The sequence below is a fragment of the Pogoniulus pusillus genome, chromosome 10, assembly GCF_015220805.1.
Source record: "Pogoniulus pusillus isolate bPogPus1 chromosome 10, bPogPus1.pri, whole genome shotgun sequence".
NCBI lineage: Eukaryota > Metazoa > Chordata > Aves > Piciformes > Lybiidae > Pogoniulus > Pogoniulus pusillus.
The window spans coordinates 28,250,197-28,270,663 of record NC_087273.1 but is presented as its reverse complement, the minus strand read 5'-3'; the positions used below and the strand labels follow the sequence as shown (position 1 = coordinate 28,270,663).

Genomic DNA, 20,467 nt, shown 5'->3' with positions numbered 1-20,467 from the left:
ATTTTCATTTCAGTAACTAAACTCTGTTTGTCACTTCAGGAAAATGTCAAACCAGGCAGAACAGCATGCAGGCCATGTTAGAGGACCAAACAAATCATGCAGTAGTTCCATGTAGCTGCACTACTATATGGAACTGAAAACCAGCCACCTGGTTCTCAAAAAGACTTCCTACACCTAGCAAAAAAACCCCAACCAACCAAATATCCAATCTATCCTGTAAGCAAAACCTTTTCTTCTGTTTTATATGTAACTACATCGTGGTGGAGATGTACAATTTAGAGTTGAAAGAAATGCCTTCATCTCCCTGTCTCTCTTTCTTGCCCTGCCCTGCCCTGCCCTTCCGTTCAATGGAGTTGCTGCTTCCAATCTGACAACAGTAATTTGATTTGAAATGTCACTGACATATTCCAGCATTGACCTTCCCCAACCAGGCTTCCCTGATTACTATTGTTAAAGCTGTTTCACTTCAAGTGTGATGTACACGAAACTGAATGAAAGAACTGTCAGGCAGAATATTTGAAATCAAAGTAATTATATTTCAGTTATAGATTAACAATTAGCTGGGAGTCCTTAAACAGTGTACATAGATAACCAAGTTATGCTCTGCTGTTCAAATAAATCTGAGACATGAAATACAATCGTACAGCTTTTGGCAATATTGTACAAGTTTCACACGGATAGTAATGACTAACATTGCTTTAGGTAAGTGCTCTGAAGGCAACTCCATTTTAGAATGAAGAGAGCAACACAGTCTTGCACCTCATGTCAGCGTAGCAGTCCTGTTTACAAACATATCTGATGTCAGGGCACTGGCTCCTGAGCGTTGCAAATAAACAGCATTCCATACTCTAAAGGGTGTCTGTCTCATAGTCCCTGAGGCTGTGGCTGGTCGATAATGATGATGGCAGGAAACAAAGAATTGAGTTATGGATTGGCCCTGTACTTCAGTGGCTTTGTAGAACAGATTTTAATTACAGTGAAGCTCAGAAAAAGTACAGAGAATGGAAAGCAAAACAAGTCCCTGGTCTGGGCAGTTCCGTTCATGAGCCCAGTGATGGTCTAGATAGAGTAAACAATGCTTCAGAAGATCTCAAGGAAACTTCAGTTGCAATATTTTATTTTTCTATTTATCCATAACCCTTACAGTAATCTGATTCCTATTTTACTGCTTCATGCCCTTACCTTTCTCACAATCACATCTTTCCAAAACATGAATAGAATACCTCATTCATTTTCCCTTCTGCTGTCCTATATTTAATGTGTCTTCTGCTTTTTTATTCTTAACACCCTAAGTGCAGAAAAATGCACTGCTTACATACACCAAACCTTCCTCTCCCAGAACTCTGGAAATGATCTTTAGTCATTTCATGAGCTTTCTTTTCCACTGAGAAGAAACACAGTTTAATCAAAACCCCATCTTTCCTGGCACATTTCGTCACACCCCAGCTATAGCAGGAATTTCCTCCTCCTGCTCTTCCAGTAAGGACCTTTAAACAAAAAGATTCATATAGTTAAATGAACATTTTCCATACTTCTTCCTTTTGTTAATGTGAAGGAGTAGCTTTGTATCATTTTCTGTTTAGAGGAGTTGGTATAAAATAATGGAAATCGTATTTATTGTGTTGTACATAAAACCTAAAGAGAGTCATTAGGCTGTAAAGCGTCTGCTGAATCAGCCTTGAAAATACAGCAGATTTCCATCTCCCTTTGACACATGAATTCCATGTGGGTCAATGATGGCTGTCAGCACACTGCAAGACAGAGTGGGAGCACAGAGTGGGGGCACCTTCATTCAGTCTGCATGGTTTGACTTTTGTCGGGAAGACACCGCTAGAGACACCCGTGTAAAACGGTAGAACACCACCAACACGTTCTGTGGTAGAGCACAAACTCACACGTCTTTGAGAAGCTGAGTGAATACATACTGTGTTTTTCCTGGTTCATAAGGACAGCGTGGGGTGCTTGCTGATTGATTCCTTATGCCACCTGCTTTAAGTCTAGCAAAGGGACATCATCGCTGCCTCCTCCACTTCCTTCTTTTCCTTCCTGCTTCAGAACAACTTCTGGGAGCATCACTGCTTTTTCAGCTGACGGGGAAGCACCTTTTGCTGCACTATTCTTGTCTTTCTTTACTTTAGTGATCACTTCTGTGTAAGAGATTTCTTCAGTGAAGGGCTCTGCAGCTGCAAACTCAGAGGTGATGTTCACACCGGCTTCCTGGATCCCTTCCTGACCTTCAGCTCCTGCTCGTTCTTTGTTTTTTTTATGGATCTTGAATGCCTCCTTCGTTGGGGCAGCTTGGGAAATGGTTTTCTTGATCCTCATCCCAGACTGCCTCAGTCTCTCTCCTGATTGCCTGATCCTCTCTCTCCTCTCAGGGGTCACTATTCTAGTTCGAAGCCTGTCTACCTTCTTCCCAAAATTTTGTCTTGTCTTTTGCATATTTTCCCTTGAAAAAGCCTTTTTGATCCCATCTATGCGCCTCATGCCTGATTTCTTGAACCGGGTTGCTTTGCTTTCTTCAACGTAATATTCTTCATCAGAAGACAGCTCATCAGGTGAGAAGAAGTCATCCTCTAGTGTTTCACCTGGTGTCCTCTCTTTGATTACAGAGAGAGATGAAGGACACTCGGTTTCTTCCTGTGAATGAAAGCACAGAGTCATCTTCCAGCAAGTGTGTTTTAAAAGGGTAGTGATTCAAGCATTTTGTTTGTTGGCTTGTAGTTAATTAATGCTAATTGAAATGCAATCTTGTAATAAAGCAAGCTGAGCTTGTCCAACATATGTAAGCTATACAGAATATAAACAGCAGCAGAAACCTTCACCAGGTGCTGTGAAGACATCATGCCTGATAAAAGATCTCTTTTCCCTGTAGTTCTGAAACTAATGAATGCCATTGTCCTACGTGTGCTGGCTTTCAATGGCTTTCAGAGCAGATTTGTCCAGGGGTTTATTTATTTGTTTATTTTTAAAGCTTATCTGCTTCTCTGAGATTGGACCTAGGTCCATTATTCCTCATCAGTAAAAGCAGACATCCTGTAGACAAAAGAAGCTTTGGTGCCTATGTCCCCTCTATGCTCTTTGGGAGTGTTTCAATGATACCAATAGCTTCAGTCCTTTACTGTCACCAAGACAATTGCACATTTTTGACTAGCTGCAACTTAACAAACATTTCTGTGCCAATCCAGAAGGCAAGGAACCCCAACATGTGCTGGCTCCACAAGGGCACAAACTCAGTGATGAGTGTTATTCAGTAAACCTGGTCCTTTACAAATCACCCAGCAATTGCACCATTGCTGAGATGAAACTGACTTGTTCCCGCTGGAAACAAGAGTGACTTTGAGCAAGTGCCTCTGCCACCTGAGGTGAGTTGGTGGGCTGGATGAGCATGCAGTATCACCTATTTATAGGGTACATATGATCTGTGTTATCTTCATGCATGGAAGTGGTGACTACCACACCACTTGGAATTTGTGCAGCCTCTCCAAAGAAAGACTGCGAGAGGATCAAAGCTCAAAGGCACAGATTTCCAAAAGCTGTTGACAGTAAATGAATCATTTAAGAATCACTTAATGGAAAGGAAATAAAGAACAAAGCTTGGGGTAATGGCAGGATTTATCTGAACAGGGAGAATCTCCTAAGAGAGTTAATCCCCTCGTCTGCAGGCTGCTGTCTGCATGGACGTTACAAATTTGTGGCACAGTGTCAGTGAGTCACTTCTATCTAGAAGGAGGAGCATATGCAGGGTGGAGAATACAACTTGCAAGGGATGTGTGAGATGGGCAGTGCCAGACCATTCGTCCCTACCAGCTATTGCTCTTCTTTAAGAGGAGCAGCCCTTGAAAACACAAACAGGTACAACAGCAACATAAAACCACTCTGAACTGCTTCCTATTAGCACTAACTACTTCAGCTGATTTCTGAGGCATGACAATGTCTGAGCTCTACCCTTAGAATTATTATCTTAATGCAGACAGTAGGAGAGATATTAGAAGTTGTGAACCCATAAAGGATGGGTCAGGCTTACTAAGTATTTTGCTATTAACTGATTTCTGGCCCCAAATACGTCTGTCTCTTTTCACAGTGACTCATTAGAAGCAATTCATGTTTAATGCTATTTTAGAAAGTGCTGGCAATATGTAAAAAACAACCCAAACCCATGAAGATATTTGGCAGATAAAGCCCACTTAAGAGTCTGCCATCATGCCTTCGCTGCATTAAAAACCCTCCAGTACAAATAATTGTTAATGCTCATTAAAAATAGGGACAAATTATGTTGCATTGATTACAGCAGAATGTTGTTCCACTCGTCTGTCAAAATCAGCAGGAGCAAAAATACAATGCTTTGCTAATAATCATCTTCATTAACATGTGCAAATTAACATTAATTACATAAAGACTTCTACATAGAAACATAATCCCTTCTTTTCTGAAAATGAACTAAAACACAGCTGGATAATAATTTCTCAAAGTTTGTAAATTATAGCCCAGCTCCTTCAGCTGAAAGGGTAGCAAAAATGTTTCCAGAATGCCTGCTCTGGAATTTCAGTACATACAGAGAGGAGCTCAGTATGGTGAGCAGGGTAGGCTGTTCACACCAAGACTGCTTTTTGAGAAGAGAAGGCAAAGAGATTCTTTTCTCTGCTATATTTGAGCTGTCTTCATCTGCAAGAAGAATAATTTGGTTTTCCCTGTACTTCTTGTCAATTGTTTGCCAGGCTTTTGTTGTATTTTGCTTTATAGTCTATTAGCTAAAGAAGAGAGCACTTTAACTTTGTACGTGCTAGAATTAAGACTTATGAACAATAATAACAACGTGTGAGATGAAAGTCTTGAAGGACAAGACACAGAAAGCAGAGCTGCAGGTCCTGAGGATCATTTTTAATTCTGCTACAGACTGATCTTTGACAGATCTTAAATTTTCTCTCTTGCCTTGGTTTCTGCACACATCTGAAGAATCAAATGTAGCAAAGCTAAAAATGAGTGTGAATTTCTATTGCCTCTCAAGGTTTCTGGATGGAAGGTGTTACCAAAGTGGAAAGGATTAGTGAAATTGTTCAGTGTTCGGGTTTCATAATAAAAATACAGTGATTTAGGCTCTGTAGGCCAACTCTCTCATTTTCTTTTTCTCCAGCCCTCCCCAATTCTTCTTATTACTACATATCAGTGGGGTTGAGAGAAGAGAGTAGCTCATCTTTCCTAGAGCAGGAATAATGAGTTCTAGCACCAGGTGGGCAATAGATGGAATCAAAGCATATAGCTACCAGGTCATTTATACACTGACTAAAAGCAAAGACTAAATACTTGCTGATATCATTTGAAAAGGACAAAGCCCTAAACTAGCTGACACTTTTCTTCTTGGCTTGAAAGCAGATGGAACTGCAAATAACAGGGTTGGGCATCCTGATCTTAGAGCAGGGTGAGAAGGAGCTGGACGATCGATGATGCTTCGTGCAAGGTTTTAGTTTAAAATCTGCTGAAGTATTTTGCAAGAAAGGACTCAGATCTGCTGCCACCACTTGATGGGAGGCAAGGGAGGATCTTTGAACTAAAATTTCAGGTGCTCAAATAAAATGGAGAAAGGATACAGTACAAGATTATACCAAACAGTCAGATGGTTTTAAGCTGATTTCTTGAGGAAAGAGAGTGCAGTCTCAGTTTCTCCATCAGTCAACACAAAGGCTGCGTACTCTGCTTGCCCTGCCTACTGGTAAAATGTAAAGACATGCCCATGCCAGAGACAAAAAGGAAGGAAAATAAAGCTGTGGAAGCAGGTCAGTCCCCTTCCTTTTCATCACTTCTCTCAAATGGAGCATCCAGAGAGGGTGCACCCTGCAAAATATGTTCATGCTGATCCTGTTATGCTCATTGGCCTTAATCTCCTGAAAAGTTAGTCCACTTTGCAACACACTGAAAAACAGACTTGGACCTTTAAGGGTAGGACATTTTTTCCTTCTTCTTGATGAAAAAAAAGTGGTTGCATCAGAGGCTGTTTTGGTTTTGTACTGTAAGTGTAGCATATATGCTCACATTATGCAGTTCTCACCTTCTGGCTCTTACACAGCCCCACCACTAACATGTCTTGCAGGTCTCTTCCAACCTGGTTGATTCTATGATTCTATGATTCTATGAACAGTTGGGCATTTTCCACCATGGAAGCTGAGCTCAGATATTAGCTCCTCTTTGCTGAGGAACTGGCTGTGTTGTGAGTCATTCCATCTGTCCTTCCAGCTGATACCTGTCCTTCCAGACCTATGGTGCAGGTACCTTGCCTTTAGATTTGGACCTGGTGGCAGGGATGCTGAGAAGAGGGGTGTGTGTTATGAATAGGTGCAGCAGTGGAGACAGGATCTAAATTAGGTGTTGTGCTGCTGAAACTGGAAATGCTTTGCAAAATGCATTTGTATGGAAGAAAATGTGGCCTGGAAGGAGAAAGGCTTCGTGTTTTGTGGCAGCAGGGGAGAGACTGAAGGCATTGTTGACAATGGTGAGAGGGGAAAGCCTGGAGACCTTTGCCAGGCAGGGAGAGAAGTGCAGCCACAAAGAGGTAAGGTTAGTTAGATTCACTGTTTAAACAGATTTAACAGTCAAAACTTAAAGTTTGAAGATTATAACGGAATGATGATACAGTTCAGGAGTGGCTGGTGAAACCCCTGGCACAGCTAGTTTGTTAAGAAAGCATTTTAAAACTAAACTTAGAATCCTAGAATCAACCAGGTTGGAAGAGACCTCCAAGATCATCCAGTCCAACCTAGCACCCAGCTCTATCCAGTCAACCAGACCATGGCACTAAGTGCCTCATCCAGGCTTTGCTTGAACACCTCCAGGGACGGTGACTCCACCACCTCCCTGGGCAGCCCATTCCAATGCCAATCACTCTCTCTGGCAACAACTTCCTCCTAACATCCAACCTATACTTTCCCTGGCACAACTTGAGACTGTGTCCCCTTGTTCTATTGCTGGTTGCCTGGGAGAAGAGACCAACCCCCACCTGGCTACAACCTCCCTTCAGGTAGTTGTAGACAGCAATGAGGTCACCCCTGAGCCTCCTCTTCTCCAGGCTAAACAGCCCCAGCTCCCTCAGCCTCTCCTCATAGGGTTTGTGTTCCAGGCCCCTCACCAGCTTTGTTGCCCTTCTCTGGACACCTTCCAGCACCTCAACATCTCTCTTGAATTGAGGGGCCCAGAACTGGACACAGCACTCAAGGTGTGGCCTGACCAGTGCTGAGTACAGGGGCAGAATAACCTCCCTTGTCCTACTGGCCACACTGTTCCTGATGCAGGCCAGGATGCCATTGGCTCTCTTGGCCACCTGGGCACACTGCTGGCTCATCTTAGGCCTACTATCTATCAGTACCCCCAGGTCCCTTTCCTCCTGGCTGCTTTCCAGCCACTCTGTCTCCAACACTTCAGCTTTTCCTCCGAGTGTTTAACTTCTTGAAAATGCTTAACTAAAGCAGGTGATTTTTTGGAGGGCCCAGCTCAATGTAAACACATGAACAAAGCTCAGCTTTGATGAAGGACAGCACAGACAATCTGAACAGATGACTGTGGGAACACTGAGCATTGAAACTCCAGTTTCTAGCATCCAGTGTTTCTAACACTGGGATTCTCAAGAAAGTCTGACTCCACTATTGTCATTTTCTTCTGCTGCTCCCATTTCAGTACAATTTGCATTCAGAAAATTTTCAAAGGGATGTCCTTCATACAGCCCTCAAAGAAGAGATCACAGCAGTAGCACTTTTTCTCCCAGAGGATATAACAAGGTTTCTATGAAGGAAGGCTAACACACCTCCTCCTTGAACCGTGCAAAGCATAAAATGCAGTTGCTTTTTCTCCTCACAGAAGCTTTAAAAGCAATAGGTAAAGAATCTTAAATGTGATCATGCTCCTTATCACCATTATGAGAATCTCAGTGTGGTGATGCTTAGGCAGTGGAAAGTTGGGGGGGGGGGGGGGGCTGGAAAGAGACTGCCTTGTGCCTGTTTGATACCCCTGCCTGCACAGTCAGGCACTTCTCATCTCTGGGCAAGGAAAGAAGGGAATTGGCAGACCAAATTTTTTAGTGTTTCAGGTATTCTGCTCTGGTGGTCTCCTGGCAAACATCAGCTTGGCTCCAATATCTGCTTTTCCTCTTACTGCTGAACTAAGGAGCAAAAAAGCCAAGGGAACTGCAGGAAGGAGGTCATGCCTTCAGCAGGGTCATTTAGGCTAGGCAAAAGAAGAACATTCCCTTACAATCTGGTTAGCTAAACCTCCACGCAGATGGGATCAGTAATTAAAAGCAGCAGTGATATTATTTTCATTTTAAAAAGGGGTGCTGCTAATTTAATTCACTAGATGAAGCAGTGACACAGCATCACTAGAAAACAATAGCTTGGGTTTAAGTACATTAACAACTACTTTTAGTATAATGCCATCTAAAAATAAGAAAAAATAATGGGATATGAAGGCATCTGAATGGATGTGGCTAGTTCAAGAGCTTTAATCCTCTTTGCCTTGCATTCTTTTTCACACATATTCTAGGCTTGCTTTTCAAAGCCCAGATTGAGCTTTTAGAGTGGGCAAGGAGAAAAAAAACCTTAGAATACACTGTCTTATGTGAAACTGTGCTAGAAATGCTATAAACCAGTTTTGCATTCTCTTTTCAAATGGCTTCAAAATGAAATTTTAACCAGGTTTACTAAAGGCAACCATTATCAGCTCTCAACTGCTATCTTGTTTCAATTAAATACTTTATCAAATGAAACCTTTTTAAAATAGAAAAATGATAGCAGAGACAAACAGTGACCAAATAAAGAATATATTTATATACAAGTCTATATATAATTATATATAGATATAAAATAAAGACTCAAAATGTTCCTGAAGAAGCTGCCTACAGAAAAGCTGGGAGCTGAAATCAAACTTTGTAACTTCGAGTCATTGTGTTGCACAGGGAAAAGGTCATAGCAAATGATCTTCCAGCCTTGGGGTGTGAGACAGAGAAGGTGCAGGTGATGACAAACATAGGCACAGCTGGGACTGGTGATCACCTGACAATAGGGCTGGGTGCTAGGTTGGACTGGATGATCTTGGAGGTCTCTTCCAACCTGGTTGATTCTATGATTCTATGAATTCTGAAGCAGAGCACAAAGCAGCAAACTGGTCGAAGGGTACCCAGCACCTGGTCTGGCTGCTGCTGGTGATGCAAATGACTGGCAGCCTTTGGGTAGGGAACTGCATCACTGCCATGCTGAAAGAAATCCTGAACATTTGCATGTGAAATGAAGGATTTGTTATTCAGGCTGACAGCTGAGGTAAACCACTGAAACATCTCCTTGAAACTGCTCTCTAAATCAATATGAAACTGCTGATGAATAACCAATTACAGATCATTCTGTCCTTTTACTCCTGTTCCAGCAGCTCAGTGAAGCTTTAGAAATCTCAAGCGATCCCTTCATAATTTTTTTTCCTGCAAACTTGCCATTTCAGAATCTTTGCATTAGACCAAAAAGCTGCTTAGATGAGAGAGAAACGGGATTATTTTAAAAGGGCACCTAAGAGACTTAGTTTTATTCTTTTTGGAGAATCAGCACTTCAGCACATAGGACTTTATGGCCAAGTGTTGTTGCTTGTAGTTAGATCTATTTTTACATAATGAGAAAGGACCAGGGCCACAACTGTCAGCCCTTCCCCCACCCTATTTCTCTTCTGTGAGTCCTAAAACACATTCTTTGTCTTTACATTTTGCCAGGAATTAATTCATTTAACCAGGAACACACAAGGACTATAAAGCCAGCTCATTCTCATTATCTGACTGCAGCGAGCTACAGGGAGCAAGTGGTAGCTACTTAATACCACCTCACTTAGAGAGGGCCCTGGCTCCAGGCTACCACATGCTGCATAAAAAGGAATACTGCAGCTCCAAGAGAAAATCACTTTGCTTTGCTATTGTTTTACCAAGCTAGCCTGGGGAATAACTGTGGGTTAGTCTGCAGGTTTGCAAAGTGGTGAAAGTCCTTACTTCCAGTTTATCTGTGGATACCAGCCCTTTGTCAGAGAAGGAGAAAGATGTCATAAGGAAAACAAATTGGTAATGTTTTGAGTCACTCATTCTTCACAAGCTAACTGCTCTTGTTGCAAGGGAAGTACTCTCAAGTACAAGTGAAACCCAGCCAGTCATCAGAGACTGTCATAGAATCATAGAATCATAGAATCAACCAGGCTGGAAGAGACCTCCAAGATCATCCAGGCCAACCTAGCACCCAGCCCTAGCCAGTCAACTAGACCATGGCACTAAGTGCCTCAGCCAGGCTTTGCTTGAACACCTCCAGGGACGGTGACTCCACCACCTCCCTGGGCAGCCCATTCCAATGCCAATCACTCTCTCTGGCAACAACTTCCTCCTAACATCCAGCCTATACTTTCCCCAGCACAACTTGAGACTGTGTCCCCTTGTTCTGTTGCTGGTTGCCTGGGAGAAGAGACCAACCCCCACCTGGCTACAACCTCCCTTCAGGTAGTTGTAGACAGCAATAAGATCACCCCTGAGCCTCCTCTTCTCCAGGCTGAACAGGCCCAGCTCCCTCAGCCTCTCCTCATAGGATTTGTGCTCCAGGCCACTTCTGGACACCCTTTCAACTCGATGGACTCGAATAGCAGGTGCTTATAAAGTAGAAATGGTATCTAGAAGTAGTTATCTACAGCAGGTTGGTGAAAAAGGCTCCCTCATACGTCCCTCTTGTGAATGAATGGTGTCTACAAGCCAAATGTGCAAACCCTGCATTACTGAGGTCTAAGGCCTGGCAAGGTGAACCCTGTCCTGAATTCTGAACTTGCTGTCAATGACTTCACATAGTCCTCATGTCTGTGCCTGTGCTATTTTGATCAACTTTATTCCTATACTAAAAGAAGAATGGTAAAATTTATCTCTCTTCAGTAGTGCTGAGAATATAAATCCCACTTGCATGTCCCTAGTCAAGTCCATCCCTGAATCTGAGCCTCAGGCATGAAGGCTGAAGACACGTGTGCCCTCGGTGGGCAGCCACAGCTTCTGTCAATAAGTCATTCTGGGCAGCCTCTGGAACATACCAGAGACACAGAAGGCTCATGGTGTAGCTATGGTCTTCTACTGGCATGCAGCAACAAACAAAGGCCTGAAAACTGCACCCAGTGCACATGTAAATTAAGATCAGTTGTTTCCACCACTCATGTTAATAAGTGAAGAAAAATCAACGGTGGCCCTGGGAAGAGGACTGGCTGTCTTTTGTGAGGATCCCCACAGAGGAACAGGTCTGGAGACTCCAATCACACCAGATCCAATGGGTGCAGCCATCTGCTATGAGCACAACTCTGAAACAGGCAATGTATTTCATTTGAGGAACACAGAGGGGGCCCCAACAGCTGCTTTTAATTTTTGTAATGATTTCACTTTCTCCTCTTTTGTTCTGAACACTTCTCTAGAAACACTACTTTCCTTTAGCTGTTGGAAAGTGGTTGATTTCCTGCCCCCCTAAATTCAAGGGGAACTGATGATCATCCTGACTGCCTGCAGCACTTCAGTGCTGGCTTTGGCACTCCAGCAGTGGTGGGCTGCACAGCACGCAGCCACCTCAGTGCTTTGAACCGAGGGACTGGGCTTGACACTGCAAACAAAGGACTCTTGCTACAGTCTCTGACACAGCCACTGGGTTTCTTTTATTCTCTGTCATCTCAGCAAAGGCAATTACCTGTCTCAGCTGTAAAAATATTTATAAGGTTTACACCACAAGGCTCCAACAAAGGCCTGGTGTTGCTGGGCTGCTGAGCCTTCTGCATCTGGTAGCTAACCTATGCCATGGTTTTTTTTCCATTAAGTTTTCAGAATCCACTTTAGCACCAATTTAGGTTTTCTTCTCTCCCCATGGGTTCTAGCAGAAGGCTTTCTTCTCTGTGACTCTCACATTTCCAGAGCTAAGAATCCATTTTTTTGTTTCTGACCTGAGATGACTCATGGACAGATTGCATACATTTCATCTTTTTGCCAGTGGTCTTTGCTGGACTTCTCATCCATGCTCAAATGTATGTATAAATGACAGCCACAGCCTGAGTGTCTTTCCTTGCTGGCCTAAGCCAAGGCTTCCCATTCCTCTGATCAGCCTGGTAGCTGTTTTCCGAACCCATACAATTTGAACACAACTTATTGCAACAGAGGCTATGATGACTATGCCTGGTGGTAGCCCAAGTGAGCTCTGAAGTGTTTTGGCCAAGGGCACTAGGCATTACTCTCCCTTTTCTGGAAGTACCTTGCCTGGAGCATTTCATGCTCTTGCATCACTGTTTTGAGAGCCACAGCATGAAGTGAGCTCTCAGCTTGTGAGCAATGAGTACAACACTTTCCAGCTCTTCCAAATAATGAGGCCTTAGAAGACAAACTAACAACAAAGGTTTCTGCTATCTACAGGCACTGACACTGTGTAGATTTAGATTAGCATTACTCCAGCTCTGATGATTTGTTTTTTGTCTTTCTCTAAGCTCATAGCTCCTCATTTTGAACACATTTTATTAGCATCCCTGTCTTCCTCTGGGCTGAGATCTTTAATAGAAATATTACACACTGGACAAAGAGTCTTAGAAGCAAACTCTTTGAGAAACCCTCACTTGCCATTTCAACACAACTCACTGTAATTTGTTAGTTTTTCAGGTTATCTGTCAAGAAGTAAGATACCAGACACCTAAATACGAGAAAGGATATTATCTCTTATGTCTCTGTAAAACAGGTAAACAATAAACCATGAATTACCCAGACAATCTGCTCTTGGTGAGCTGTTTAACCTGATGGTGCTAACACCTCTGTTCTGCAGAGCACCCTCTCAGCCTGTCATTCTGTCCTGGGTTTGGGCTGATCCCTCCCCCGGGAAGAAAATTCACAACACAAACCCCCCTACTTTTTGAAAGTCAGGGAAAGATGAAATTGTATTTTCTTATAATATAACAATGTAAAGAGAAATAATAACTAGAGAAGGAAGGAAGGAAAAAAAAAAACAATACAATAACCTTAAGGGAGATGGGGGAGGGGTCAAGCGGCGGCGAAGCAGCAGAAGCAGCAGTAGCCAAAGCAGCAGCCGGGGAAGATAGGCGAAGCTGCAGCAGCAGAAGCCAGCGGGAGAAGGGGCAGAACAAACTGTGCTTCTAGACATTAAGTTCTTGATGCTCCAATGAAATTACATTAATTTATCTATTGTTGCCATTTATGTGACCTATCCCTGGAATGTTCATCTCTCCCCTATGTCTGAGCTAGAGGATCAGCTCAAACGGCCACACATTCTTATGTCTGAATGATATCAGAATTACGGTAGTGGTTCAGGTTGTTTCCTTTGCCTTTCTCTAACTGGGAGTGCTGCATTTGCTGCCTTTCATGTCACAGTCACTGGCAGAGTGTTTTTCTCAGAGCAGCTGTAATTAAAAGTCTGTGCTAAAGGACTGTGAGTCTGTGTCTGGTCTTTCAGATTCATAAAATCATAGAATCACTCAGGGTTGGAAAGGACCACAAGGATCATCTAGTTCCAACCCCCCTGACATGGGCAGGGATACCCTACCCTAGAGCAGGCTGGCCAGAGCCTCATCCAGCCTGGCCGCAAAGACCTCCAGCCACGGGGCCTCAACCACCTCCCTGGGCAACCCATTCCAGGCTCTCACCACTCTCATGATGAAGAACTTCCTCCCCACATCCAGCCTGAACCTACTCATCTCCAGCTTTGCTCCATTCCCCCAGTCCTGTCATGTCTTGATATCCTGAAAAGTCCCTCCCCAGCTATTTTGTAGGCCCCCTTCAGATACTGGAAGGCCACAATAAGGTCACCTGGGAGCCTCCCCCAGACCAAACAGCCCCAACTCTTTCAGTCTGTCCTCACAGGAGAGGTGCTCCAGCCCTCTGATCATCCCAGTGGCCCTTCTCTGGACATGCTCCAGCATCTCCACGTCCCTCCTGTAATAGGGGCTCCAGAACTGGATGCAGTACTCCAGGTGGGGTCTCACCAGGGCAGAGTACATCCTGTGTTTGCAACCTCATCTCATGGCACCCTGACTATTACTGCCATTTTGGATGGAAGTGCTTCCATGTCAGATTTTCAGATTACTGTCCCCATCTTGATCTCAGCACTTCCACTGTCCAAGCTACAATGCAGCAGGACAGTGGCCAGGAAAAGCCACTTATATTTTACTTAATTTGTGCGTAATATGAGTGACACATGCATGTCTGCTTCTGCAAGCCTCTTCCTCTAGGTATGATGCAGCAGTTGCAAGGAAAATAAGGCAGTTATAACATGTCTGTGTGGGCCACTCAAGCCATAACCTTGTTTGGCTTCTGACATGTGTACTGTGACTGTCCACTAATTTCAAACATCAGGCAGTAGTGACTGAAACAAAGGCACACAGCCCTTCACAAGAAGTTGGTACTCATTTATGATGCTTTTGTGAAGTAACAGGATCATAGGATGTTAGGGGGTGGAAGGGACCCAAAGAGATCACAGTATCACACAGTACCATCAGGGTTGGAAGAGACCTCACAGATCATCAAGTCTAACCCTTTACCACAGAGCTCAAGGCTAGACCATGGCACCAAGTGCCACGTCCAATCTTGCCTTGAAGTGCCCCAGGGATGGCGACTCCACCACCTCCCCGGGCAGCCCATTCCAGTGTCCAATGACTCTCTCAGTGAAGAACTTTCTCCTCACCTCCAGCCTAAATCTCCCCTGGCGCAGCCTGAGGCTGTGTCCTCTTGTTCTGGTGCTGGCCACCTGAGAGAAGAGAGCAACCTCCTCCTGGCCACAACCACCCCTCAGGTAGTTGTAGACAGCAATAAGGTCACCCCTGAGCCTCCTCTTCTCCAGGCTAAACAATCCCAGCTCCCTCAGCCTCTCCTCGTAGGGCCGTGCTCAAGGCCTCTCACCAGCCTCGTCGCCCTTCTCTGGACACGCTCAAGCATCTCAATGTCCCTCCTAAACCGGGGGGCCCAGAACTGAACACAGCACTCAAGGTGTGGTCTAAGCAGTGCAGAGTACAGGGGCAGAATGACCTCCCTGCTCCTGCTGACCACACCATTCCTGATGCAGGCCAGGATGCCACTGGCTCTCTTGGCCACCTGGGCACACTGCTGGCTCATGTTCAGGCGGGTATCAATCAGCACCCCCAGATCCCTGTCTGTCTGGCTGCTCTCCAGCCACTCCGACCCCAGCCTGTATCTCTGCATGGGGTTGTTGTGGCCAAAGTGCAGCACCCTGCACTTGGAGCTATTGAACCCCATCCCCCCTGCAGGAGCAGGACAGTACTACCTAACACAGATCACAGAGGAACACATCCAGACAGGCCTTGAAGCCCAGAAACTGTAACATGGACTTCCTGCTGTCTTGTATGCAAGAAGGACTTGGAGAGCTTGCAGAAAAGCAAGCAAAAAAAAGTTCTTTCAGTATAAAAAAAAAAACCAACAAAATTCTGAATCAGCTAAAGCAGAATGAGCTAAACTGTTAGAAGTGCTTTGACTGCAGAAAAATGATGGCTCATACAGCTGGTTATTCAGACTAACCTGAAGAGAAGTGAGCAGTAACCTGAACAACCTATAATGTGCTTTGCATTCCTTACTATACCCCTGGGCACGCAGCCCTCTGAGGTCAAAGACTTGGCTCAACTCTCTGAAGTAACCTGGCATTTTCAGTCGTGCAATCAGCCTGGGGAGGAGAGCTGCCTGCTACGAAAGCTTTTGCCTTTTAAAACAGAATGCTCTCAATTTCCCTCATCATTATGCCTATGGATGATCATTTTGTCTCTTAATGTTAGGCTGTTGCCAACTCTTTTCTCCACGGCTGAGGTCTCTCGGGACAATTTCCCCCAGCCAACGATCCTTTTCAACCCGCCTACTCCTTCTATCAATGATAAGATCAAAGCTATCTACTTGAAAGAAAAGTCTTTAGGATTTAATTGGGGTTTCCCTTTTCCTCAATGTTCTGGCAAAAGTTAAAACTAAAACCCACACGCCCTCACCCACGCAGGCATTCCACAGCAGCTACACATTGGCTGCAGCACAATGTCCCAAGTGGATCACCAGGAAAAAAAAACTCACTACAGATGAGCTGTCACTCACAACCAGCAAGTAAACAACTTGGCTATAGCCATTTGTAAAACATAGTGAAGGGAGCACGGCGATTCTGCAGCTATTAACAGACTCCCACTCCTGGCAGCCAAGCTTCAACCATTCAGGTAGTGGCACACCAGCAGTATGCCCACACCGATGCAAGCAGCGTGAAAACCGCTGCACTTGCGTGAGACTGTCACAAGTGTGCCTGTGCTCTAAAGCTTCACAGTATCACAGTATCACCAAGGTTGGAAGAGACCTCACAGATCATCAAGTCCAACCCTTTACCACAGTGCCCAAGGCTAGACCATGGCACCAAGTGCCACATCCAACCTTGCCTTGAACTGCCCCAGGGACGACGACTCCACCACCTCCCCGGGCAGCCCATTCCAGTGTCCAATGACTCTCTCAGTGAAGAACTTTCTCCTCACCTCGAGCCGAAATTTCCCCTGGCACAGCCTGAGGCTGTGTCCTCTCGTTCTGGAGCTGGCCACCCGAGAGAAGAGAGCAACCTCCTCCTGGCCACAACCTCCCCTCAGGTAGTTGTAGACAACAATAAGGTCACCCCTGAGCCTCCTCTTCTCCAGGCTAAACAATCCCAGCTCCCTCAGCCTCTCCTCGTAGGGCTGTGCTCGAGGCCTCTCACCAGCCTCGTCGCCCTTCTCTGGACACGCTCAAGCATCTCAGTGTCCTTCCTAAACTGGGGGGCCCAGAACTGAACGCAGTACTCGAGGTGACCTCCCTGCTCCTGCTGACCACACCATTCCTGATGCAGGCCAGGATGCCACTGGCTCTCTTGGCCACCTGGGCACACTGCTGGCTCATGTTCAGGTGGGTATCAATCAGTACCCCCAGATCCCTCTCTGTCTGGCTGCTCTCCAGCCACTCCGACCCCAGCTTCAGCACACTCTAGGCTGCCTAGCTTCTGCCACAGTTTGTGGAGCAACGCAGTTATCAACCTCTGGCAAAGTGTTCAGTGTTGGATCCTAAAGGGATCTTCTCCTCCTCTGTGCAAGAGGAAGCAAGAAAGACAGCAGTCAAAAATGCTGCTGCCTTCCCTGAATAGTACTGCCTAAGAACTAAACATGCAGAACAGGGTGCAGGCCATTCTTGCCTGGCAAACCCAGTAGAGAGTTAGAAACTCCTACTGAAGGTGATCCTTAGAGTTAGCACAGATCATGAGAATCACCTGTTGTAGGAATATCTGAATACAGCAACAGGTCTTCTTTACAGCTGTACGTAAATCAATTTCTACCATATTTTATTACACTTTTAAATAAGCAACCATTCATGTCTTGCTAAGAGAAAAAGTTACATTGTGCAATGAGTGTGGTTTTAAAGAGAAATGTTTTCAAAGCATTGATTTTACTACAATCATTATGGTAAAGGCCCATCAATGAAACTGCATTATGCCATTTAACCAGAGGAGTCAGAGATATTTATTGCCTTTAGCTGGGAAGTGATTTGCAATGAAAAAGGGAAAGTACCTGTCTTCTACTCCATCATGATGGTGCAGGCTGCAACAACTTCAACAACAAGCCAAATTGTGCCTGTGCTTTCTCTTCAACATCCCTAGTAAACCATTCAGCCAGAAATATCTGGCAGGCACAATTTGGCTGCATATGGTACTCACAACATTAAAGAGGTAGCATTTCCTACCTTCAGCTTTTACTCATGACTTTTTTCTTTGTTTTCTTTTTGTTTGGGTTTTTTTTTTTTTTATTTGTAGCTATTTTTTTCCCAGTAGTAGTTAAGAAAGCTAGATTAGGCATAAGAATTTGTCAGCTGTATACAGTGGTGAATATACTCTGTGGAACACATGGCTCCATTCATTGCAAGCAACGTTGTTTACACACAAGCAAGTGCAGGCTGTAAAGCTGGGCAATAGGGGTGCCTTGTCTTGCCCATAGGGCTGGCATTTTCAAAGACACAGTGATGTACATGACTTGTTTGGAAGAAGCTTTGGGGACTCTGTAGTATGAAGGAGAAACTGTGTTTCTGACAGAAGACTAAACAGTCTCATTTTGTACTGACTTTGGGAACTGGGAAGTTTCAGAAAATGGTGGGATCTGGCTGTTAAACAAATGGGTCCCACAGAGCATGCTAGCAAGTGACAGACCCTGTGAGCTGTGTGAATGAAGGCAAAGCCATCCTATTGCATGAAACCTCTGTTCAAACACAACAATTTATAAGAGCAATGAACACCTTACAATGAGGTCAGTGAACAAAAATTCACTTGCCCAGTACAATTGGAAGAGCAGTGCTGGTTAAACCATCTCCAAAGTAGAACCATGCAAGGTACTATTTGCTGTCATGAAGGGTTTGTAGGTCTGAGCTTTAGAATCATAGAATCATAGAATCAACCAGGTTGGAAGAGACCTCCAAGATCATCCAGCCCAACCTATCACCCAGCCCTATCCAATCAACTAGACCATGGCACTAAGTGCCTCATCCAGGCTTTTCTTGAAGACCCCCAGGGACAGTGCCTCCACCACCTGCCCGGGCAGCCCATTCCAATGGGAAATCACTCTCTCTGTGAAGAACTTCTTCCTAACATCCAGCCTATACCTACCCTGGTTGGTACTTATACTGCTGTAGTCTGAGATGAGGAAACAAGTCTGAATTTGTCAGCAGCACAAAAGCCTGAGTAAGGCTGCAAGCTAAATCAATCACATGTTTTGAAATGACTGTTAGAAGGAAGTCTGTGTTCCAGGCAGTCTGCAAACTCTTTTGCTATTTGGACTTCTACCTAATACGGTGAAAAAAATAACAGGGATGAATGTCAGGCATGGTTTTTATGACACGATTTACACGGCCTGCCTCACATTACCTTTTGGAGAGGCAGCAAATACTCCTTGCTGATCTGCAGTTAATCTTATGCCACTGGCTCAGAAACCTGCCTAATAATAGACTGCCTCTGCTGCCGTTAGTAGGTTCATGCTGAAAGGCACCGAGGAGCACAACTCAGTGTCAAAGCAAGCACAAAATAACTCTCATGTCGGAGAGACTGCACCTTTCGGTTCACCAACCGATGCCTACCGGTGCCTACCGAGGAGGCGGCACAACGAGTGCACTACACAAGATGAGGTTCGTGGTTACCTGATAGATTACAACCCGGAATTTGTTTTTCCTCAGCATCTCCTGCTGTTTGGCTTCCACCTTCCGCACGCTGGCGCTCTGCCTCTCCACGCGTGCCCGCACCTCCTTCACGGTGGAGCTGACTTTGCGAGTTTTCTCCAGCAACTTGTTCACCGTGTAGCCTGTGTTGCCGTGAGCCTGGGCGAGCTTTAAAATGTCAATCTGTATGGTCTTGATGGCGTTTTCCATCTCCCTGTGCCTCTCCTCTATCCTCTTCTGGCTCGCCTGCACACTGTCCACGATGTTGGCCACTTTGTCCAGGACCGTCACAATCGTGTAAGCTGCATCTTGCTCTTCCTCCTCCTCAGCGACGCTGGAGAGGCGGTTTTGGTGGGTTCTGTCAGCCTCCGCCGTGATTTCGTGGCGATCCATTTTGCCTGCTTTCGGCCGGGTCGCAGGGAGGCCGTTTCAGCGATCCTGCCAGAGTGACTCTGGCGCTGCTGCGGGGAGCCAGGGCGACAGCTGGCCCCGGCGGCGCTCAAAGTAGGGCGTGAAACACCGCTCCTGGAGCTTGGTCAAATACTTCTGGCTACGAAATATCCACACATGATTGTTCGGATACTTTCAGCAACATGAAACCCCTAAAATTAGGAAGCAATGTCTGGAAAGGGATATACGTTTAAAGGGTCACGCTTCTGTGCTGATGAAGTTATTAGTGTTAATCCAGGAAAGTTAAGTAACTTACTAATTAAGTAGGAGAGCAAACTTGCATATTTTTAGTGATCTACTTTTGGGTTTGTGTTACTGGAGTGCTTTCCTCTGAATTCAAAGAGCAGTCAGGAGAAGGAGCAGCAAAACAACTCCAAGTCTTCACTTTGCTGCGATTGCCACATGGGGTAACAAAATAAACACACTCAACCAGAGGCAATATAGTGAAAACGCTGTATTGTGACATGCTTTTCCAGTTCAAAATGTTGAAAGAGTTTTTTTTTAATCATTATTTATTTTTTCCCTTTTTTTTTCTCCTTCCTTCCTTCCTTCCTTCCTTCCTTCCTTCCTTCCTTCCTTCCTTCCTTCCTTCCTTCCTTCCTTCCTTCCTTCCTTCCTTCCTTCCTTCCTTCCTTCCTTCCTTCCTTCCTTTTCTCTCTTTCTCTTTCTTTCTCTCTTTCTCTCTTTCTCTCCTACCCTCTTTCTCTCTTTCTCTCTCTCTTTCCTTCTTTCCTTCCTTCTTTCTTTCTTTCTTTTTTTTTTTCATTGAACAAAATTATTAAATCCTACATGCAAAATTTTGTAAAGCCT

At 44.8% G+C, this 20,467-nt stretch overlaps 1 protein-coding gene across 1 annotated transcript; it reads right to left on the bottom strand.

Annotated features, from left to right (window-relative positions):
* Positions 1-515: 515 nt before the first annotated feature.
* Positions 516-20,304, bottom strand: CAVIN4 (caveolae associated protein 4). Its single transcript, XM_064150069.1, has 2 exons — positions 19,190-20,304; positions 516-2,640 (listed from the first exon to the last, which is right to left on the bottom strand). The coding sequence occupies exons 1-2, from the start codon at positions 19,598-19,600 to the stop codon at positions 1,978-1,980; spliced, it is 1,074 nt and encodes a 357-aa protein (XP_064006139.1). The 5' UTR covers positions 19,601-20,304; the 3' UTR covers positions 516-1,977.
* Between the last annotated feature and the right edge of the window lie 163 nt (positions 20,305-20,467).

What these genes read in the sequence shown, in the direction of transcription:
- CAVIN4 (XM_064150069.1), bottom strand. Translation starts at nt 19,600, where the DNA reads ATGGATCGCCACGAAATCACGGCGGAGGCTGACAGAACCCACCAAAAC. An exon ending in TCCGGGTTGTAATCTATCAG is followed by an intron (nt 2,641 to 19,189) that starts GTAACCACGAAC and finishes TTTCATTCACAG; the next exon opens with GAAGAAACCGAGTGTCCTTC.